The 24,097-nt window shown below is 40.7% G+C and overlaps 1 protein-coding gene across 3 annotated transcripts in view; it reads right to left on the bottom strand.

Annotated features, from left to right (window-relative positions):
- The window catches only part of Atp6v1a (ATPase H+ transporting V1 subunit A), a 51,646-nt gene that overhangs the window by 3,535 nt on the left and 24,014 nt on the right, over positions 1 to 24,097 (bottom strand). For all 3 annotated transcript variants that reach the window (XM_041672957.1, XM_041672960.1, XM_041672958.1), the window contains exons 5-15: positions 20,803 to 21,017; positions 20,432 to 20,569; positions 17,765 to 17,916; positions 15,138 to 15,300; positions 14,354 to 14,462; positions 11,560 to 11,682; positions 11,363 to 11,477; positions 9,428 to 9,491; positions 8,140 to 8,343; positions 2,473 to 2,567; positions 180 to 351 (exon numbers count right to left, since the gene is read on the bottom strand). In XM_041672957.1, the coding sequence (XP_041528891.1) occupies positions 180 to 351; positions 2,473 to 2,567; positions 8,140 to 8,343; positions 9,428 to 9,491; positions 11,363 to 11,477; positions 11,560 to 11,682; positions 14,354 to 14,462; positions 15,138 to 15,300; positions 17,765 to 17,916; positions 20,432 to 20,569; positions 20,803 to 21,017 (1,550 nt within the window). The remainder of the gene's footprint in view (positions 1 to 179; positions 352 to 2,472; positions 2,568 to 8,139; positions 8,344 to 9,427; positions 9,492 to 11,362; positions 11,478 to 11,559; positions 11,683 to 14,353; positions 14,463 to 15,137; positions 15,301 to 17,764; positions 17,917 to 20,431; positions 20,570 to 20,802; positions 21,018 to 24,097) is intronic.

Here is a 24,097-nt window from a genome sequence, read left to right as displayed (position 1 = left end):
CCACAGGTACCTGCACACATGTGGCACACAGATGTAAAGTGAAGTAAACCTTAAAAAAGAAAAACGCAAATTTCATATCTCAGGTTTGGAACTCAAATAGGGCAGGAAGAAAAAGTGAGGGAGGGAAGGAGGAAGGTTGGCTTCTCTCTAACAAAGGCTACAGCAGAAAGAAACTGTACCTTAAATTTCATGGAGGAAAGTTTATAGAGGATCTCCCCCATGTGCTCACGGATAATGGACCATGTGATTTTATTGTCACTCTGGGCAGTGGTCTCAACAGCTCTACGGGCCATGTCATAAAAGGAAATCATGTTGGACAGCATCCCCACTGTCTTATAGAATGGACAGAACCTGGGGAAAATGAACAAAAGGGCAGTTAGCAAAAACAACCTACAACGCAAACTCACACTTTTATCAAATGAAACTCTACGAATTACCAGTCATTGGTGTCTTTGCACATATATTCTGCCTCTAATATTAAACAGAACACAGTGAGGCAGCACAGCCACACTCTAATGGCTTGGCAGTCTGTTTTGGTACAAGCAGTTAAATGTGTGACTCGAGTGGGAAAGCAACTGAGTTGTCAAGACTCCCTGTGATCAGAGATGAGGTTTAATGAGAAACAGGAAAGCAGAGAATTGCAAAGTTCCGAAGTTACCCTGTCTCCCCCTACCCCGTTCTCTTCTCACTGTGCTGAACTGAGTCTTGGGTATGCCAAGTAAGCTACCCCCAATCTTCAGTGCCCTTTAGTATATTCAGTATTATCTACATATACCTTTACTTGTTTTTGTTTGTTTGTTTTTGGAGACAGGGTTTCTCTGTAGCTTTGGGGCCTGTCCTGGAACTAGCTCTTATAGACCAGGCTGGCCTTGAACTCACAGAGATCCACCAGCCTCTGCCTCCCGAGTGCTGGGATTAAAGATGTGCACCACCACCATCCGGCCTATCTATACCTTTAAAAAGCATAGACACACGGATGTGTGTGCACAGATACACACATGCACACACACACAAGCAAATGCTCAATTCCATGTATTTTAATACAGTCTTTCTGAAGAATTCTGCCCCTCTTTTCTTTATATGGTGGTTCATTCAGGACAGATCAGAGTTCTTTTTTTTTTTTTTAAAGATTTATTTATTTATTATGTATACAACATTCTGCCTCTGCCCACATGCCAGAGGAGGGCACCAGATGTCAGTACAGATGGTTGTGAGCCACCATGTGGTTGCTGGGAATTGAACTCAGGACCTCTGGAAGAGCAGCCAGTGCTCTTAACCTCTGAGCCATCTCTCCAGCCCCAGATCAGAGTTCTGATGCTGACATACTGACTTATTTTTTATGTTCACTCCATTCTGATCACTCCTACTTGTTCAGTTTTCACCTTTTCCAGGACAGAGTCTCTTCTGTCTACCACTGTGTGCACCACACTAGCTTCTGCAGGCCCTGACAGCATTCGCCTCATTATCAGGGGTCCATTCTGATCACTCCTACTTGTTCAGTTTTCACCTTTTCCAGGACAGAGTCTCTTCTGTCTACCACTGTGTGCACCACACTAGCTTCTGCAGGCCCTGACAGCATTCACCTCATTATCAGGGGAGTAAGACATGGATGTGTGCTACTGTCCTTGGCTTTGTGTGCATTTGGAGGGCTTGGAATCAGGTACACTGAGCCACTTCCCTAGCTCTTTCTGGTCTTTTATGGAGTCAAATATGATTTAAGAGAGAGAAGGTTAGCTTAAGACACACGGCTCAAATTCTCAATGTGGAAAAGAAACAGGCTGTCTAACCAAGAATAGCACTAGTAGAGAGTGAAAACAAGCAGGCACTGGGCAGGGGTGGGAGAAGGTAGGACGGGATCTCAACAAGATCTTCTGTAGCAAGAAGCTTGGGGTCCTGGGGAAATTAGACAGGGGTAGCACAAAATGAATACTTTGGCAAAGACAGGAGAAAGCAGCAGGAAAGAAAGATGAGGCAGGGGATGCTCCCCAGGTCTGGCACAAAGCCATAACTCAGTCTAATTATAGACATTTGTGTGCGTGAAAACAGCAGAATTTGACTAACAAGCAAACTGTGATGCATGGGCACATTAGATATCTGCTATAAACATAGAGAACAAGCAATATACTGAGTCAGAATGTACATGTATGAGCAAGTTTTCAATGTGCAGGCAGCTTCTTTGCCAAAATACAACACAAAGTCTTCAAATGTCTATAACTCCAAGATCTGACACCTTCACACATGCAGGTAAAACACCAATGCACATAAAACAAACAAAAATACATTAAAAAAGAGGAAATTAGGCCTGGTGTGGTGGTACATACTTTTAAATCCCAGCACTCTGGAGATAGAGACAGTCAGATCTCTGAGAGTTAGAGGCCAGACTGTTCTACAGAGTGAGTTCCAGGACAGCCAGGGCTATACAAAGAAACCTTGTCTAAGGGAGAAGAGGGGAGGAAAATTAGCACAGCATACCTGTCGTAAGGAGTGTACCCATTTTGCTGTAGGAAGTCATCTTTGATAAGTTTTGCTACCTCCAGAGTGATTTTATCTGTCTCTGCTAAAGAAGCCTAGAAAACAAAAGGATACTTTCGGAAATTTCATCCCATTGGTGGGATCAATGACAACAAAATCAATTAGCAAGCAGGCACCAACACACACTTACTTATCACTAATAAATTCTTGATTTTTAACAGTGGTAAAACAGTACATGATATAAAATTAGCATCCAGAGTGACTCATGCCTATGATGTCCGTACTTGGCCAGCTGAAGCATAGGACTGTGAGTCCCATCCCTAGGCCGGATGGCAGACTGAGTTTCAGGCAGGTCTGAATTGCACTTCTTGAGGTTCTTCAGTAGTGCAAAGCACCATCACAGTCAAACACTTGATCTTGTACACTTGAAACTCTAAGCCCACAAGGTGCCCTATTTCAGACAGCTGATAAAAGTAGAACCATACAGTCGGGCGGTGGTGGCGCACGCCTTTAATCCCAGCACTTGGGAGGCAGAGGCAGGCGGATCTCTGGGAGTTCGAGGCCAGCCTGGTCTACAAGACGTAGAACCATACACTATTTGTGTATTTCATTTACAATGTCCTCATTCATCTATGTTGTAGCAGTGACTAAGGGATCTGTCTCTTGTTCACCAAGAGGTGGACACCTGAACCACTTTTACTCTTGGCCACATGGATAATACTCCTATGAACATGAGTATGCAAGATTTCTAATTTTTAAAAAACCATTATTTTATGTGTATGAGTGCTTTGCCTGCATGTATGTATGTGTGTTATGTGTGTACCTGACTCCCAGGGGTCAGAAAGCACTGATATCTTGGAACTGGAGTTATGAGTTATGGATAGTTATGAACGGATCTGAACCCTGCAAGAACAAGTGCTCTTAACAGTTGAGTCATCTCACTAGCACTGATTATTCTTTAAAAGCACCAATGTGGCCAGGCGGAGGTGGCGGCGCATGCCTTTAATCCCAGCACTCGGGAGGCAGAGGCAGGCGGATCTCTGTGAGTTCGAGGCCAGTCTGGTCTATAAGAGCTAGTTCCAGGACAGGAACCAAAAGCTACGGCGAAACCCTGTCTCGAAAAAAAAAAAAAAAAAGCACCAATGTGTATGTGTGAGCACTGTGGGTGCTGGGATTAAAGGCATGTGCCACACACCACCTCCTGGCCCCATACCCATTTTTTAAAAAGTACTTTTTTACATCCTACCTTGACTCTATTATTTGAATTCAGCTTTTAAGCTTGTTTGACAGAAATCTACAAAGTCCATAGAGTTGCTCTGTTAACATTACAGGACGTTTAGAACAATGATGGATAGTTAAGCATTTGCTTATCTGAGTGTTGCTTTCTTGGTAAGCAAGCTAAGTTACAGAGCTCTTCAACCTGTAAGTACCACTGCCCCAAATGTCCTGCTGTTAGCAACCACCTGGCCAGCCACAAGATAATACCATTTTTGCTGGGATCACTAACAGGAGGAAAAAGGGACAAATCCAGGAAGTTCCAGGCACTCTGGGTGATCAAATCTTTCAGAGCCTTCTTAAACAAACAAACATATCTCTTTCATCTCTATTTCATTCTTCAACCACACTTAAATATTAAGCTTGATATGTTTTTGTTTTAAATTATGAAATCACCCATATTTTGTTTTGTGAAAATACTTCTCATTATTTAAAATTCTCTAGTGTTTCTGACTGCTAATTTTAAGATCTACCATGCTGTTCTAGGATACATAACCACTTCTTTCAACTCTGGCAATTTCATTCTGTGTGCACATCCTCTATTCTTTATATCTACCTTTGCCCTGGTAGAGGAGCCTGGACTTTCATCTACTTTCTACTACTATAAATCCTAAGGACTCAAGGCACCCGGCAAATTCTGTCTACAGTGGCCACTCCAAATGATATACCTACCAATAGTACACCCGTCCTGGAGCCCACACTACCTGACAAATGATATACCTACCAACAGTATACCCGTCCTGGAGCCCACACTACCTGACAAATGATATACCTACCAACAGTATACCCGTCCTGGAGCCCACACTACCTGACAACAACCAGCTGGACAATTCTTGTACTCAAACTAGTGTGGACTGGTATGTCATTGCTGTTTGAAGGATTGCCTACAGGTTTGTAATATTTCGGTTTTCTTTTCTCATCTGTCTGCTCTACCCTTTGGTTACAATTTAAAAAGTAGACCATCAATTTTATTTACTGAAAACTTCCTTTAAAACTTACTACATTTTATTTCATGTGTATGTTTGCCTGCATATATGTCTGTTGTACCAACATGTACCAGGTGTCCACAGAGGCCAGAAGAAAGTATCTGATTCCTCAATCAAGAGTTACACTTAGGAACGGCCATGCGAGTGCTGGGAACCTCTGAAAGAAGAGCAAGTGCTCTTAACCACTGAGTTCTCTCTCCAGCTCTACTGCTGTTGTTATGCTCAAAGAAAATCTAAGAAGTTCTTTTCTAATCCTAGATAACAAAAGGTTTTTTTAAGATTTCTTTTCTTTTCTTTTCTTTTTTTTTTAAAGATTTATTTATTAATTATGTAAAGTATTCTGCCTGCATGTCTGCTGCAGGCCAGAAGAGGGCACCAGATCTCATTACAGATGGTTGTAGCCATCTTGTGGTTGCTGAGAATTGTACTCAGGACCTCTGGAAGAGCAGTCAGTGCTCTTAACCTCTGAGATGACAATTTTCTTATGTCATCCTTCAGGATTTCCATATTCAACTGAACACAGTGATAGTAAGCATTCACTCAAGACAGAGTTTCCGTGTGTAGCCTGGAACTCACTCTGTAGATCAGGCTGGCCTCGAACTCAAGAGATCCGCCTGCCACTGATTCTTGAGTGCTGGGATTAAAGGCGTGCACCACCACTGCCCAGGAAGCATTCTAGTCTTAATCTTGATTTAAAAAAGAAATGCATATGAAATTTCTCCATTCTCTATTAAGTAAAACATTCCCCCATGTTTTAGTATATTCTTTGTATTTTCATTTATCTGTGTGTAGCATGTGACTGTGCACATGTACATGCCCATGTGGAAGCCAGAGGACATTGTGTTTCTTCCTCTATTACTCTCCCTTATTCTCTTGAGACAGGGTCTCTCATTAATTTAGAAGCTTGCCACTTTGGCTAGGTGAGCTAGCTGGTGAGCGTCTCAAATCTGTCTGTCCCAGCCCCTCAATGTCCGGATTATAAGTGTGTGCAGCCATACTTGTTTTTTTGCATGGGTGTTGGAAGTTGAACTTTAGTGCTCATGTTTGTACAGCATGTGCGTTTGCACAACACACACCCACTGAACTATCTCCCCGGCTTTTTTTCTCTTCATTTATTTTAGCTTTTATTCATGTGCATGTGTGTGAGCACATGTGCAGTTCTGTATGTGTGTGAACACATGCAGAGGTCAGAAGATGGCATGACAGGCAGTGGTGAGAGGCCCAGCATGGGCGCTGGACTGTACCCAGGTCCTCTGTGAGAGCAGCAAGTATTCTTAACCACCAGTACAGCCTTCCTGTCATCATTTTCTATTTAAGATAAGGTCTTGCTATATTGCCTGGGCTACTATCAAACTCCAGGGCTCAAATACCTTTTCTGTTCTGTGACCCCAGTGGCTGTAAAATAGAGGCACACATTAGCATGTAGAGCTTTGCATATTTCTTTTTACAGAGTTAAAAATTCTATTCCTTATGAACCTTCATCTGGCGAGGGATGGAGATAGAGACAGAGACCCACATTGGAGCACTGGACTAAGCTCTCAAAGCCCAGATGAGGTGCAGAAGGAGGGAGAACATGAGCAAGGAAGTCAGGACCGCGAGGGGTGTGTCCACCCACGGAGACCGTGGGACTGATCTAATGGGAGCTCACCAAGGCCAACTGGACTGGGTCTGAACGAGCATGTGATCAAACTGGACTCTCTGAATGTGGCTGACAATGAGGGCTGACTGAGAAGCCAATGATAATGACACTGAATTTTGATCCTACTACATGTACTGGCTTTTTGGGAGCCTATGCTGTTTGGATGCTCACCTTCCTAGACCTGGATGGAGTGGGGAGGGGGGAGCTTGGACTTCCCACAAGGCAGGGAACCCTGACTGCTCTTAGGACTGGAGAGCAAGAGGGAAGGGGAGTGGGGGAAGGAGGAGAGAAATGGGAGGATGGGAGGAGGTGGAAATTTTAAATAAATAAATAAATTCTATTCCTTGTTTTGTAAGAGATTTCTAAATTTGTAATAGTAAACATCAAATATCTTTTTACTTATGGGTTGAGATATCATTTTCCTATTACATTATTTATACTGTTACGATATATTATGTTTTGTGTATGAATGTATATGTTTGTGCGTGTGTGTGTACATGTGTGTACAATTTTGCATGTGTGCATGCGGAAGCCAGGGGCTGATATTGGGTGTCTCCCTCAATTGTTTTCCTCTTTAATTTTACTCTCACTGAATTTGAGATTTACCAGTAGAAAGGTGGCCCAACAAGCCCCAGGGACCCTCCTGTCCCTGCCTCCGCAATGCTGGAATTGTAGGTACACACGTCACACCTGGCTTTTCCATGGGTGATGGGGATCTGAACTCAGTGCCTGTGATTTTTGCTCAGCAGGCACTTTACTGAGTCATCGCCCCTGTTCCTAACGATACGTTTTCTGTGCCACATTTGCTAAACGTTGCTTGTTTACGATGGGACTGTATTTGTAATGCCCTACTAGGTTTAAGAAGTGAATATTTAATATTTTTATCAATATTCATAAACAAAATGTTGTTCTCAAATTGTCTTTATCTGGCTTTGCAGGCCAATTTCTTGCTCCTTTGAGAGGATCACAATACTCTATAAATACTAGATGTGTAATATAAGCTATAGATGTTAGCTATCTAATAATATTATCCTTTGTTATAAAAATTAGGAGGCTATTTTAACAATACAATATAAATAACAGGCCTTCGCATAGTGGCACACATCATTAATCCCAGTACTTAGGAGGTAAGAGACATAAGGATTATGGGTGTGAAGCTCACCTGAGCTACATAGGAATAATCTATCTAAAGAGTGGGGAGGAATAAGTCCGGGTTAGTCCTGTGTGTAACCTGAGAAATCATTCACATGTGAGATTTAATGACTATGTGTATTTACAATATCTTCCTTTGGAATATCTAGATATAGGCTATAGAATATAAGTCACTTATTGAAGGTCACATTGGTAATTATTAGAGGAACTAGAATCTGATCCTATTCCCAGTTCTAGTGCTCCTACAAAAATGATGTTAACTGGCCCTAATTTTATATTGAATTTGATTGGTGATGGGTGTCTTGTTTTCACCTGTCATGAACTCAGAACCATGCTAAATGCTATATGGAATTTTAAAGGTTTAATTAGTTTAAAAGGTACTTCACATTTAAAATTTTTGCTTGTTTAGAGACATGATCTCATACTCGCAGCCCACAATAACCTGGAACTTACTCAGTAAAGCAAACTGGCCTCATAATTGTGGCACTTCTCCCTACCTCAGGCTCTGAGCACTGAGATTAGCCAGGAGCCATTAGTACCAGCCAGGCAAGCACCTGCATACCTAAGTGTCAGCAACTGTTATAACACTCCAGTGCAGCCCCCGTTCTAACTCACCTTCCCCACAAGCTGTACAATTTCTGCCAGGTCCTCTTCTTCCTGCAGAATCTCCTTAGCTTTGGTCCTCAGAGGAACAAACTCTGTGAAGTGTTTGTCATAGTACTCGTCCAAGGCACGCATGTACTTGCTGTAGCTGATGAGCCAGTTGACGGAGGGGAAGTGCTTGCGTTGAGCTAGTTTTTTATCTAAGCCCCAGAACACCTGATTTAAAAAAAGGGAAATTAACTTTTCTTTTACAAAGCGTCCCCAATAAGCACCTTTTAACTCCTGAGCCAATTACATATAATATTAGCATATATAAATATAATATTCATATGTGCGAATATGAATATAAATATACAAATAAAATGTGCAAAAACCAAACTTAACTAAAAGACACATTTCTCCATTTTCCAGGTGGGTAATATCTACAGATCAAGCCTATCGCAAATGTGATAGTAAAAAGAAGATGGGTGCAATTAAAGATTATTAGGATAGCAGAAGAACAAGAAAGGCTGATTGAGATGGAACAGACATTTACCTTGAATAAAATTCTTAAAATGTTCTGATGAATTTAAGTCCCTATCATAGTGAGTCAATTAAATATTTGACATTCATTTTTGAGGCCAAATTCTCAGATACTTTATGGACTGATAACTTTGTTCCAATTCCCCCAAACAATTTAAAATCCAAAATTTAGCAAATATTAAATACTTTATAACTATAGAACTAGTCTCTATTGTTTCACCTGATACTGGCAGAAATGGAGAAAGATTTTTCCTACATAAAGATGTACTCACGAACATATTAACATTGTTTTACTAGAGCTCTGATTCACAGTCAGCTTTTATTTAGGCTTCTTTAATGACTAGCTATCCAGTAAAATTTATGCCTTGACTCAAGTAAACAACCATCTAGGCAGAAACCACATTTTCCAAGCTTGCTCTCAAGATGTAGAAGACTACTAGACTAGGTAACGGCAGAGCAATGAGAATGGAGTCGGTTGAAGATGCCCATTTTCTGATGGGTCCATCTGCCTCCGACTATACTGTGATACAGTATAGTCTTTGGGCCTACTTAGTTCTCTAGTTAGAGAAAATTTTGTTACCTGGATGCATTTCCAGACTTCTGTTGTTTATTATAGACTGTTAAGAACTAAGAAAAAACAGAATGCACTAAACTTTCACAATATTAAGGATGCTACTAAAACATTTTATTGCTACCAATTCTTTAGTGACTAAATTAAATATCTGCTGATCACTTAGTTAAATTACAGCTGCAGTATGGCAGAGGGGGAAAGACATACCTGAACAATACCCAGAGTAGCAGATGTGACTGGATCAGAAAAATCACCACCAGGCGGAGAAACTCTAGATTAAAAACAAAATACAATCATTAGAAATGTTTATGACTGGGCGATGGTGGCATGCCCTTGTAATCCCAGCACTCAGGGGCAGAGGCAAAAAGATCTCTGTGAGTTCGAGGCCAGCCTGGTTTACAGTGAGTTCTGGGACAGCCAGGGCTGTTATATAGAGAAATTCTATTTTGAAACCCTCCATCAAATGTTCATGAAAAATATATATTTGAAAATCAGACAAAGACATTGAAACATTTATAAAAATGATATATGAACATCAACCTTTTTGGTTTGCTTGTTCTGCTTTGTTGAAACAGGGTTCAACCTTCCTGTCCTAAAACTAACTCTGTAGACTAAGCTGGCCTTAAACTCAGAAATCTGCCTGCCTCTGCCTCCCAGTGCTGGGATTAAAGGTGTGTGCCATACGACCTGGCAGAACATCAACTTTTTAAAAAAGTTTGTTTTTGTTGCTAGAAATGGAATCTAAAGCTTCACGCCTAAGCACGTAAGCAAGATGCACATTATACCCAAGCTTTGTTTTAAAAAAAGACAAACAGGCAAAACAAAACAAAAAAACAAACAGTTTTTGTGAATGCAGATTTGCAGAGGGGGGTGTATGTGTAGCACCAGTACCAGGGAACACACACGGCGGTTCGGGGACAACCCTGCGTTCAGTCTTTGCCTTCTCCCTTGCTTGAGACCGTTTTTGTTTGCCATTGTATATACCATCTTAAAGGTTTCTGGTGATTCTCCTCTCTCTGCCTCCCATATTGCTATAGGGGTGACGGGATTAAAGCTTCCTACTAGCCAGGCATAGTGGTGCACACCTTTAATCCCAGCATTTGGGAGGCAGAAGCAGGCGGAATTTGAGGCCAGCCTGGTCTAAGTCAGAGCTACACAAAGAAACCCTGTCTTGAAAAAACAAATGAACAAAAGAGCACCCTATTACACCCTATTTTAAGTGGGCTCTGGGAAGTCAATGTGGTAAACATTTAGCCCAGTGAGCCATTCCCCAGTTCCCAGCATTAATGTTTGCATATGTATAAAACATTAGAAGTAAATGGAAAGAAAGATCTTGCTGAAAATAAGAATGACAATCATCGAATATCATCTAGTATGAGAAATAAGACAGTCATTTATTGTAATTAGTTTTATATTCTAATCAACAAGATGAAATAGTAAAGTCTGAGAACAAAGTATGGCTTTATGTGGTAATCATAAATCTGTATTTTGTCTTTAGCATGATATAACTTCATCCTAACATGTCTGCAATTTTTAAAGTTACTCCTAGGATATACTAAATGAGGGAAGTCACACCAATGACCCAAAGGTACAGAGTCCTTGTAAAGAGCTCGTGAATCTACACTCCCAGAGGAAGGTAAACATACTCTCCTCCCTTGCCTGGCTCCTGTGGGCGCAGCTGGGTGTGTCCGTTCAGCCCAGTGGATAACTGCAGCCATTGTTTCTTGGGAGCCACCAACCTTCATTTTTGAGATAGTCTCTCACTGGGCCTGGCCAGCAAACTCCAGGGGTCTACTTGTTTCCACTCCCTACCTCGTTTTGGGATTTGAAGGACATGCTGATATGCCTAGCTTTTTTTCCTTTTTAATGTAGCTTCTCAGGCTCGGCCTCAGGTTCGCATGCTGATGTGGTCAACACTTTCCTGACTGATCAATTGTCCTAGCCCCTCTCTTTAAAATAAACAACTTCCTTTTCTTTAGAGAAGTAAACAGCATAAGCTGGGCATGGTGGTACATGTCTGCATCCTAGAACTTGGTAGGCAAAGATAAGACAGCTAGTCCCAGGCCACCCTGGGCTACTAGTAAGCCCATGTCTCCACTGAAAAAATAAACAAATAAAGAAACAAACAGTTTGGCTGCTTACGCTCCTACAATGCTGACACTTCCTTCTCTTTCAGGGTTCCCGAGACATTTCACTCTGCCTGCTCTTTCATAGAAAGAGGCAAGCCGGGCACCAAGATATGCAGGATAGCCACTATCTGAAAGACAAAAGGGGAAGTTTAAAAGGGAGTTCTAAGCTAGCCCCTAAAATTCTACCAGTGACAACAACATGAGACTTACCTGCCGGCATTTCTGCTAAGCGACCAGAGATTTCTCTGAGGGCCTCGGCCCATCTAGAGGTAGAGTCGGCCATCATACTGACGTGGTAGCCCATGTCACGGAAATATTCTGATAGTGTAATTCCTAAATTGAGAAGAAGATGTTGAGTTACCCTGCCAGAATACAAACAAGTGACTGTTTTGTCCCTAAGAACTTTAAAACAGTGGGCATATTAAGTATCTGGTTAGCCATTTCCAAGTTTGTTCTTCTAGGCATACAGCTTAGCCACATTTCTAAGCATCTTCTCCATTTAGCTAATACCACGTAACAGACCTCAATTTAACAGAATGTTATTAAAAATTCTGTTCCACAGACAGGCAGGTTATGCATTTTTCTAAACTTGCCAAAGCCCTCAGAGCATGTGCTGAAGACCAAGGGGTCACTTTTGGCCCAGACTTCAGCACAGAATGAGAAGGGGTACCCCAGCCACTAGAAACAGCATCTACTATGGTGAATAACTGTAATTTGAGGACTTTTTGGTGCCACAGCCAACCCTTCTCTGCACAGTCTAGAAACCAGGAAAAGGATTTATGCCCCGCTCTAACTGCAATAAATTTCCAAGCCCGACTTGTCTGCACCACACATCAGTCACACCTATTTAACTAAGCTTGTCGACACGAGGAATACCACAAGTCTCCAAATCCCTCATGCGTAGACGCAACCCTGCCTTATAAAGTAAGATACAAAGAAGTTTCTGGATTTTTGCTGTTATTTGTCTTAGCCAAAACTTTCCAATTCTAATCTATTAAGATGGAATAAAGCCTAACCTATATATTTACATATATTAAGAAAATAAAATACATATAAATGATTTCCAAAAATATATACTACATGCAACTCTAACGTAACAGAAATGTACAGCTATGGTTATATTGTCAGTGTTTCCAAACCTAATGCATTTGTTTTAGCAAGAAATGCTACCCCCCAAAACCCAAAAATCAAACCAAACCAAAAAAGCTCAAATAACCAAAGAGAAAACATTGCTACAAATCAACACTTACTATGTACCACAGTGTACCAGTCAGAATAAAAGCACTAAGCACAATACAAAATAGTTTCAGAACAAGTCTTTAAGAAATGTTAATTATTAATATTTAAGCTTAAAAACACATCAGCTATCCAACCTAATGTTTAGAACAGAGTTTTTATATAAACACAGATGTGTTTTAGGTCTGTGATGAAATGTTAGCAATACTTCTATGTTTATATTAGATACTTCTAGAAAAGATAAACAGACACAAGTAATGAAGGCCTCTTTCATGACCTACATATGGATTCACTGCCTTCAAAGAAAAACCAAAAATAAAACAACCAACAACTCAGATGAGGTAAAGGGGTTTGGACTTTTGCATGGGGTGGGATGTCAAAAAAAAAAAAAAAAAACACAAAAAAAACAAAAAAAAAACAATTTTAGATTTAGAAAAAAAGCAGTATCTTTATTGATCAAAAAGCTTTCATAAATCAATATGAAAGATAACATCCAAATGGAAAACTGACAGCAGGCAGAGCTTTTACATGGGTAACATACATGGGACAAGAGGTTAGTTCATGTTACATTACAGACTGACTAGGGTGTAATAAAGCAACAATTGGTAAAATGTCAATCATCATGTCCAAGATCAAAAACACTGATAACAGCTTAAGCTGGAGAGGTTGTGGGGTTAAGGGAACACTCCTGCATTGCTGGTGGGAGTACAAACTTGTACAGCCGCTTTGGGAAACGGTATGGCGATTTCTCAGAAAATTAGGAAACAACCTACCTCAAGACCCAGCAATACCACTTTTGGGTATATATCCAAAGGATGCTCAATCATACCACAGGGACATTGCTCAACTATGATCAAAGCAGCATTATTTGTAATAGCCAGTACCCGAAACAACCTAAATACTTCTTGACCAAAGAATGGGTAAGGAAAACGTGGTACATTTATACAATGGAGTACTACACAGTGGAAAAAATAATAATAACATCTTGAAATTTTCAGGCAAATGGATGGATCTAGAAAACATCATATTGGGTGAGGTAACCCAGACCCAGAAAGACAAATGTCATATGTATTCACTCATAAGTGACTTTTAGACATAAAGCAAAGAAAAACCAGCCTACAGGGCACAACCCCATAGAAACTAGACAGCAAAGAGGACCCTAAGAGAGACATACATGGATCTAAATAGGAAGGAGAAAAAGACAAGGTCTCCTGAGTAAACTGAGAGCACAAGGCCCTGGATGTGCTGAACAACAGCAAAAGGTGGGGTGGGGGTGCAGGGGAGAACAGGGGATAAAGAAGATGATGATGCCACCCAGGTCAGTAGGGAAGGCTAGGAAGAAGAGGGGGTAAGGAAGACAACAATGCCATCCAGGTTACAACCATCGTACAACCATCTTATGTCTGGAGAGATGGCTTACTCAAAGATTAGGAACTTGCACTGCCGTTGCAGAAGACCTGAGTTCTGCCCACAGGACTTAGCTGGGTAGCTCACAACTGCCAGTAACTCTAGTTCTAGGGAATCTCACACTTTTCCTCTGTCCTCTGAGCATAAACACACATGTGATACATACACATAAAAATCTTAAAAAAATTTTTATACTCACTTATTTTCATGATACATATAGTAAATAATTTAGATATTAAAAGCTAGCAATGATTAGATGGGAGTTTTCTAGGATGAAGTTGTAAAAAAAAGCAAAGGAAAAAAATGGGTGCTAGTGTTTTAAATGAGCTGTTAAGTTCTTTTATTTCAGCTCCTAACTCACCAGTGTAAATAGAGGCTTCTCTTGCAGCTACAGGCATATTGGAGGTGTTGGCCACCAGTGCTGTCCTCTTCATGATTGACTCTACTTTACCATCAACTTCCATAGTGAGCTGAGGGTATGAAATCCATTAGTGATTCCCCCAGTTTCTAAGTATAACATTTCAACATTCCAATCCCCCCTCCCTTTAAAAAGTTATAACTTGTTCATGTTTAATCCTTTCAGTCAGAATTCCCAAAGAACATCCCCCATCATGCCAACCCTCTTCCCTGGCCCACAGTGCTGTTTGGGAAATGGACAATTACAAGTGAACAAAGGAAATTCATTACTTCGTGAAAAAGGAAATGTTACCACAGTAACCTAGATCACAAAGCCCATGTAAAGCTTAGACAATTAAATGTTTGGTTTCTTTTTTAGACACTGTCTCACGTAGTCCAGGCTAACCCTGAACTACTGACCCTCTTGGCTCTGCCTCCCAAAGTGCAGGAATTACAAGCATGTGCCACCAAACCCAGCTAAATATAAATGCCTTATTGTTTTATCCTTCTTATCTTTCTCTTATGTGAGAACAAAGATGAGAAACTTTTAGGTGTTTAACTCCAAAGAATTCATTTCCTTTTTCTTTAAATATACAAATTAGTCACGAATATTAATTTAAAATTCTTCCAAAGCATCTTGAAAACTGAAAGCACTGTTCTTTACCCAGCATAAAACTATTAATTGCCAATGACAGTTGATGAGCCATTATTTTCTCTAGTGGATTATTTGAAGTTTTCTAGAGACAGACCTCGGGGAAGTCCCGCAGAACTTCGGACATCTCGTTTCCTCTTTCACCACATCCTACATAGATGATCACGTCGCTGTTGGAGTACTTGGACAGAGACTGTGAAATCACTGTCTTTCCACAGCCAAAAGCACCTGGGATAGCAGTAGTTCCTCCCTGAACACACCTAAAAGACGACAACAACAACAACAAAGAGATGGACGTGGTAGGTCACGCCTGTAGCCCAAGCATTTGGAAGGCTGAGGTAGTAGGTGACCCATGACTGGAGGCTAGCTTGATTCACACATCGTGCAGAGTGAGACACTGTCTCAAAAACAACAGGGTAGCAAATTAGCAAATATTTTATCATGGTTAAACATCTCTATCATTTACAGTAGATGGAAAGTGAAAATGTATTCTATAAGGCACCCGAGGAAGAGCTATATGAAAACAGCAAGGTAACAAAATAGCACTGACGACATTCATGCTTATACAAGTCACATAAAGGCAACATGCGGATTAAAACTATAAATAATATTTGCAGCATATTTCCTGAGGGGGTAGAAAAGGCCTAGGAAATTTGTATCTTAAAATAAAGTTAATATAGTCAGAAGAAATAATAAGGTCATCCTAAAAGAGGTATGATATGGGATGAGAAAAAGCCTAAGAAATACTGAAGCATACAGGAGTTGTGAGCAGGTGAGAGCCGGGGTTTCATGGTAAGGCAACAAATACTCAAAAGTCGTGAGAAACTAAAAATACTGAACTTCTTTCCTATTTTTTTTTTTTTTTTTGGTGTGTGTTTTTTTGGATAGTGCTTCTCTGTATAGCTCTGGCTGTACTAGAACTCTATAGACCAGGCTGGCCTATAACTCACAGAGATCTGTTTGCCACTGCCTCCCTGAGTGCTGAGATTAAAGACACGTGCCACCACCCCAAGCTTGAAATTTCTTTCTTAACTTGATCAAGTGTGGGGACAATGATGACACGAGTGAGACCAGTTCACGGGGACAGCAATGCTAAGGGCAGGGGAGGAACTGCACAGCTCGTGAGGTGAGTGGTGGTACCCAGTGTTTTCTTTCCAATTTGGCCATGAAGATGCAGGGAAAGTAGTCAACAGAACAGGATAAACACGGTAAAGCACACCTTTTCCTCCTCTTCCCTTCCTTTCTTTTTCACTAAATTGGATACTTATACAAAAAGGCAGAAGAGGGAGAGGTCCTTGGGGAGCCAAGAGATGTGATCAACTCCAAAAGGGGAAAGGAGGAAGATACAGACAGGAATGTGCACTAAGGGCTCATGGTGGGAAACAGAAGGAGCCACAGTGAAGGAGGAAGGGAAAGGAGGAGGAATGGAGTTGAATACTTGAAAAGCTGCTGAGAGCAGCAGAGGACCACAAGCAGGGACAGAAGGACTGCCGCACAGCAGAGTGTGCAGAAATCCATTACTACGGATCATCTGGTCTCTCTCAGTGTCTGTGCAAAGCACAGGGAACAGTGGACTGACTCATAGCTGGATTACTCTAGGTGAGTCTGACAGAATACACAGCTTTTCTACACTACTAGGAACTACTAATAAAAATCAGTCTGTGGAGTCTAATCTGAATAATGAAGGATATGGAGTCAGGAAGAAACGACTAGAAAGAAAGAGTCAGAGGACAGAGCTCATCATGGGAAAGTAATAGTAAGAGTGCCGAGAGGGCTAGGGACTTGGGTCAGTGGCAGAGTGCCTAAGTCACCGTGATTACCACTATTTTAAAAAATAAGTTTAGTGATGTGAGGTTGAGGGAGAAACCAGTCTTTTCTGGAAACTAAATGGTGAAGGCATTGTAAAGAGCACAGCAGAATACAGAGAAGCCTCATATCTAGCAAAGGAAACAGAAAAAGAGCACACTATACATTACTATTGTTGGCAGCATACAGAGCCCATTGGATTTTAGAAATTAACAATCAATAGAAAGCCAATCTATTAATTCTAGGAAGGATAGTTAGACACTTTGCCAGAGTCTTCAGGAAATTTTATTTTTCAGTAAGTTTTTAAAAATAATGCTATTTGTGACTGTGGAGTCTTAAGTATTGGCAAGAGAGGTACCTAATTCACCATTGTTACCCTGGCCTAGATAAAACCTATCACAGTATCAAATACAGAGAACTCATTTCTGCAATGATTATGAAAAGACAGTTACATACAGTAAGTATTTGAGGGCAAATGGGGGAACATATCTGATGTGGGAAGGTCATTTGTCAATCTGTTGTTTCATTGGTTAATCAATAAAGAAAACTGCTTGATCTGATAGGTCAGAAAATTAGGTAGGTGGAGTAGACAGAACAGAATGCTGGGAAGAAGGGAAGTGACCTCAGACGCCATGCCTCTCCTCTCCAGGGCAGACGCGATGAAGCTCCAGCCCAAGATGGACGTACACTAGAATCCTTTCTGGTAAGCTATTGCCTCATAGTGCTACACAGATTATTAGAAATGGGTTAGCCGAGATGTGAGAGTTAGCCAAGAAGAGGCTGAAACTAATGGACCAGGCAGTGTTTAAAAGAATACAGTTTCCGTGTTATTATTTGGGGGCATAAGCTAGCCCGGTGGCCGGGAGCCGGGTGGCAGGAACGCAGCCCGCTGCTCCTTTCTACACATATTAAACTTACGGAAAAAGGGCATCAAGAACTCTCTGGCCAGTAAGCAAAGGATGGTTGGCTGGTAGCTTTTCAGTGACAGGCCGAACCTGACGCACAGGCCATACTTGGACCATGCTAAACTTCTCCTTCACACCTTCAAATTCAAGCTCCAGGACGACATCCTGTAAAAAACAAAAACAGTAGAATTTTTTCTACTAAATCTGTGAACGGTTATCCCAAAACGTGAGCAGCCCCAGTTCCTCTTGTGGACAAGAAGGGAGATGTACACTTTCTATTATGTGTCTTACATACGGCCATGCTTTTTATCCTAGGTGTACTACTAGTTCATTGATTAATAAAAGAAGTGTGGTAAAGGTTTTTGGAAAGGAGCACATGACACAGTAAGCAGCTACATAAATTGTAACTGCGAATAGCATTAGTTAATGACTAAAGCTGTTTTGGGCCTACTGCAGTGCAGAATAGGACAAGGTGAGAATTCCAAGCAGATAGAGGAGGAGAGAGTAAGCAGAGTCAGAGGGAAGCCATGTAGCCTCCTCAGGAGATAGATACTGGGCATGGGACAGAACCTTACCAGGTAGGCCATAACCACGTGGCAATATACAGATTAACAGGAATGGTTAATTTAAGATATAACAGCTATGGGTTCACCTTCTTATTTAGCTTCTCTAGGATCATGGATTATAGGCTCAATGTCCTTTATTTATGGTTAGAATCCACTTATGGATGGGGGAGGACCTTGGACTTCCCACAGGGCAGGGAACCCTGACTGCTCTCTGGACTGGAGAGGGAGGGGGGAGGGGATGGGGGGAGGGGGAGGGAAATGGGAGGAGGTGGAAATTTTTTAAGTAAAAATAAATTAATTAATTAATTAAAAAAAGATGTAACAGCTAGCCAATTAGAAGCATGAGCTAATAGGCCAAGCAGTGTTGTAATAATACAGTTCCTGTGTGATTATTTTGGGTCTAGGTGGCCAGGAAACGAACAAGCAGCCTCCGCCTATAGCACACGTCTTTAATCCTAGCACTAGAGAGGCAGAAGCAGGCAGATCTCTGAGTTTGAGGCCAACCTGCTCTACAGAAAAAGTTCCAGAACATCTAGAGCTAGACAGAGAAACCCTATCTTGAAAAACCAAAAACCAAACCAAATCAACCCAAAATTTAATGTTAACTTTTATTAATATATTTAAAAAAGTGATAATATGATAGCATCTATGAACACTGAGACTGTTTAAATTATTCTCAAATAATTCCAAATTTCAGGAGAAACTTGTAGCTTGCTTAACACATGAAGGGTCTGTTCTACAGCAATTCCTCTACTGGGAATGAGCGAATCTCTTAAGCTAGGGAACAACTCCAGAAAGCTGTCTCAGAATACCAAACCAATGCATGTCCCTGTATGCTGTAAAGCACACACTTATTTTTGGCAAGCAGTTTTTGAAGAACTGGTTATTTGCATTTTACTACGGGGTTATTAGATGTTATCATGGTCTTCTCAATAAATTATCTTCAGATTCAAAGACTGCTGAGTCTATTGTATCTGACATTACATGACATAAATAAAATTAATAAACTAAGTCATATATGGTGCACTGGTACAGGATATTTGATTGTGCTGTGAAACTCCAAGACAATGTTAATAAATGAACCTGGGATAAGAGGGTAGAGTCAGTGACTAGTTGACAAAAATGAGCCAGGGGGCCCAGGATACGGATAGATGGACACAGGAAGGAGGAGGAAGGGACTTCAGAGTTTCACAAGTCTTTTGGGTTTGGGATGGTGTGGAGAGTTTCATCCTCTTGCTGGGCTGGCTGGTTGCTTCTTGGCTTCTCTGACTTAGCAGGTTTTCATCCCAACATCCCAAGTCCTTATTTGTTTTTTGCGGGGTGTGTGTGTGTGTGTGTGTGTGTGTGTGTGTGTGTGTGTGTCGGTTTTTCAAGACAGAGTTTCTCTGTAGCTTTGAGGCCTGTCCTGGAACTTTCTCTGTAGACCAGGTTGGCCTTGAACTCACAGAGATCTGCCAGCCTCTGTTTCTGCTGGGATTAAAGGCGTGTGCCAACACTGCCTGTCTCAAGTCCTTATTTGTAAAAAGAACAACTTAGATAAAACAATAGCCACTCTGGTTGCCTGGGGGGACCTGAAAACCCAACAGGCCTTGTGGGCAGGGGGGTAAGACTGTGGGCTGTGGAGCAGAGAGAGTAGTTAAAATATCAGTAGGCTGAGGTGTGGTCGCTAAGCAGAAATAAAGCAATAGTGCACTTAAAGTAATAATTCACACAATCTATTACATAATTATGTCACTACTAATTGACAGTTAAAATCAAAGTTCATTCTAATCCTAATGAATATGAGATTTAGGCAAATCCATCAGTCAAAAAGATAGGAAAATGTCATACTTCTTTTATAAAAGGTACATTCTGTTTCTTGTATTCTCAAGTCCAGGTCAAAACAAAATCACTCTTAAAAGTGTATATAGCTCAGTGGTAGAGTGATTACTTAGCATATGCAAGGCTCAATTTATTCCCTACCATTATAAAAATAAGGAAAGTAAATGAATAAATAAACAAATAAAAAACCTTAAATTATTAGAAATATTTTAATGGTTTTAGGGAACGGAACTGCTGGTAACTGCCATATATAAACAAGTTGCTGTGCAGGACAAAACCCAAGTAGTACTTACAGAGGCGTCATAATGCCCAGGCGGTGCGATGTAAGTCACACTTCCTCTGTTGCGTGGGGGTAACATGATTTTGTGTTTGATGAGTGAGTTCTCATTGACAATACCGTAAATATCCCCACCAGTGATATGACTACCAACCTAAGGAACAAATGCATTCACTTTTTAATACTTGAATAAAATAAGTAGACTTACCCTAACTTTTGCATTTGCCTAACATAAATAAAGCATTAGTCTATGCACAATAAGTGCATTAAAAATTGGACAGTACATCCACGGTTTATACTTAAGTAGACTAAAAGTATAAAATAGATTACTAAATACACATTTCAGTCTTTCACCAACTTTAGGAATTCCTGGTTATACAGACATACCCGTAGATTTTTGCTAGGTGTAAACTCCCATTTGATATCTCTGCTAAGAGCAGACACATTTACTCCTCTGGGAATGTAGATACTTTGGGTCTGATTGCTGATATCTGACAGGGGTCTCTGAATACCATCAAAAATGGCTCCCATGATGCCAGGACCAAGCTCTACTGAGAGAGGCTTCCCAGTGCGGAGTACAGGGTCTCCAACAGAGACACCAGCTAGAAACAGCAGTTGAGGAAAATGTAAAACAGCGTTGGAAGATACTATTAACAAATGTAACTATTTAAAAGGGGCATGGCATTTAAGGAGATAATATATAAGTTCCCAAGGTTTTCCATAGACTTGATATTTCAGTAATAGTTTACAGTGTCTAAGAACAAAACCTATGATCATATCCAAAGAGTTTAATAAGTGTGTATATCCTAACAACTGATATCAATAAAAGAATAATGAGTAAACTGGAAACAAAAAGAATTAATTTTGTTGCTAAATAACCACAATTCTATTTTTTTTTATTTTTTTTAGTTTTTCGAGACAGGGTTTGTCTGTGGCTTTGGAGCCTGTCCTGGAACTAGCTCTGTAGACCAAGCTGGTCTCGAACTCACAGAGATCCGCCTGCCTCTGCCTCCCGAGTGCTAGGATTAAAGGCGTGCGCCACAATTGCCTGGCAACCACAATTCTAATGATGAGAAAGGTGTATGTATTTTTTGGATACTGTAGGACTTTCAGTAAGACTGGAAACCTACAACCTTGGATTTTAAGACTGGTGACCACCAAAAGCTCAGCCTTGTAAACATTCATGATGTCAGTGACAAGAATATAATGCAACGGAATACTGTAAGCGGCTAGTCATGTCTGATGAAGTATCTGAATGTTCCTGTGTGAGCCTCGAAACGTCCTGGGCACTGCTGAGTCTACCTACTGCAGTTTTCAAGTGCCTCTGCAGTTTAGGAGTCACAGGCTGAAGAAGAGAAGCAAAAGCATTTCCTTCCTGCTGCACTGTGAACATACCACTGCAGAACAGCAGTCTTCTATAAAGAATAGTGATACTTCGACAAAAAATAAAAATTTTGAGAGCTAAGATGATTTAGAAAGCGAAGAGTCTAAAGTTGAGCACCGAAAGTGAATTGTCCTTGTTTTATAGCATTTGTTGACAGTACAACTAATAAAACTTTCACTGAGAATAATTTAGAAAAATCTCTCAAAAAATGGTTACACTGTAACATTTTTTTAAAAAAAGACTATAAATCATCAAATGTATACTATTGATTACAGAATCATGATAATCCTATATGCTGGAATTATATGTAGCTATAAAAAAGGAGTAAGAACATCTATGAATTATAGTAGAAGGGTCTCTAAAACATGTATTTTCATTATCAGTACCTGATATGAATTTTATTAAATCTATGAGTTCAAAGAATTGTAGGCCCTAACAAAGAATTTCTCAAAAAAGTATTCCTTTCTCTAGATCACATCATTAACATTTTTCCATGATCTCAGTTTTTAAAGTGCTTGCAATCATGAGGATCTGTATCCAATCTCATGCATCCATGTTAAAAAGTACATTCAATCTCAGCTCGGATAGGCAGACTCGGATTCTTGGGGCTGGAGAGCCAGCAAGTCTAATCTACTTGGCAAGCTCCATGCAAAATGAGCTCTTGTCTCAAAAAAATGTTGGGTGGCACATGAGGTTACCTTCTGGTCTTCAGCCCATGTGTCCTCACACGCATGCGTACTGCACACACACGAACACACAGAGACTTCAATTCCTTCGTAGATGATTCTGTTTTACATCAGCACCAACTACTCCTACAGGGAAGCTAGCTATTTCCAAGCATCCTTGTTAGAAGAGCAAGAAAACCAAATCTGCTTAAAACCCCAAGGACTTAAAGCTGACCTTGAGAATTAAGTTAAAAGATATATGACTTTCCAAAGAGCAACTCTCTATGAGGCTTACAGAAAATTACAGAATATTTCTCTACATTTTTATTAAAAAATGTTTCTAGCATTGGTTTATCATGTGTGCGTGTGAGTGCAGGCATGGAAGAATAGGAAGCGTTGTACCCTCAGTTTTCTCCTTCCACCTTTGCACGAGTTCCAGGGTTCAGACATCTTGTTGGATTTGGCGTCAAGCATCTTTACATGCTCCACTATCTTATCAGCCCCTCCTCTATTTTCACAGAAAATTGGAAATAGGGATTATGCATAAGTCAATATAGTAGCGACCCAATAGCAAGGACTTCTTAGTGCTAAAGCTGTAATATATTATTCATTAAAGACTGAAAACAGTGAAATGCTTTATATTTATTATTATTTTTTTTAGTTTCCCCCAACTTTATTTTTATTTGTTATTTATTTATTTATTTATTTTTAATTTATTTATTTATTAAGGACTTCTGCCTCCTCCCCGCAACCGCTTCCCATTTCCCTCCCCCTCCCCCGATCAAATTCCCCTCCCTCATCTGCTCGAAGAGCAATCAGGGTTCCCTGACCTGTGGGAAGCCCAAGGACTGCCCACCTCCATCCAGGTTTAGTAAGGTGAGGATCCAAACTGCCTAGGCTCCCCCAAAGCCAGTACATTCAGTAGGATCAAAAACCCACTGCGATAGTTCTTGAGTTCTCAGTATTCCTCATTGTCCGCTATGTTCAGCTAGTCCGGATTTATCCCATGCTTTTTCAGACCTAGGCCAGCTGGCCTTGGTGAGTTCCCGATAGAACATCCCCATTGTCTCAGTGTGTGGGTGCACCCCTCGTGGTCCTGAGTTCCTTGCTCGTGCTCCGTCTCCTTCTGCTCCTGATTTGGACCTTGAGATTTCTGTCCGGTGCTCCCATGTGGGTCTCTGTCTCTGTCTCCTTTCATCGCCTGATGAAGGTTAATATTCATGAGGATGCCTATGTGTTTGTCTTTGGATTCACCTTCTTATTTAGCTTCTCTAGGAACATGAATTATAAGCTCAATGTCCTTTATTTATGGCTAGAAACCAAATATGAGTGAGTACATCCCATGTTCCTCTTTTGGGGTCTGGCTTACCTCACTCAGGATAGTGTTTTCTATTTCCATCATTTGTATGCAAAATTCAAGAAGTCCTTGTTTTTTACTGCTGAGTAATACTCTAATATGTATATATTCCATACTTTCTTCATCCATTCTTCCGTTGAAGGGCATCTAGGTTGTTTCCAGGTTCTGGCTATTACAAACAATGCTGCCATGAACATAGTTGAGCATATACTTTTGTTGTATCATAGGGCCTCTCTTGGGTATATTCCCAAGAGTGGTATTGCTGGACCCAGGGGT

This window comes from Microtus oregoni, unplaced genomic scaffold (genome assembly GCF_018167655.1).
Source record: "Microtus oregoni isolate MIOR12 unplaced genomic scaffold, Mior012 000023F_ref0000262, whole genome shotgun sequence".
Taxonomy (NCBI): domain Eukaryota; kingdom Metazoa; phylum Chordata; class Mammalia; order Rodentia; family Cricetidae; genus Microtus; species Microtus oregoni.
This window is presented reverse-complemented; position numbering and strand designations above follow the sequence as displayed.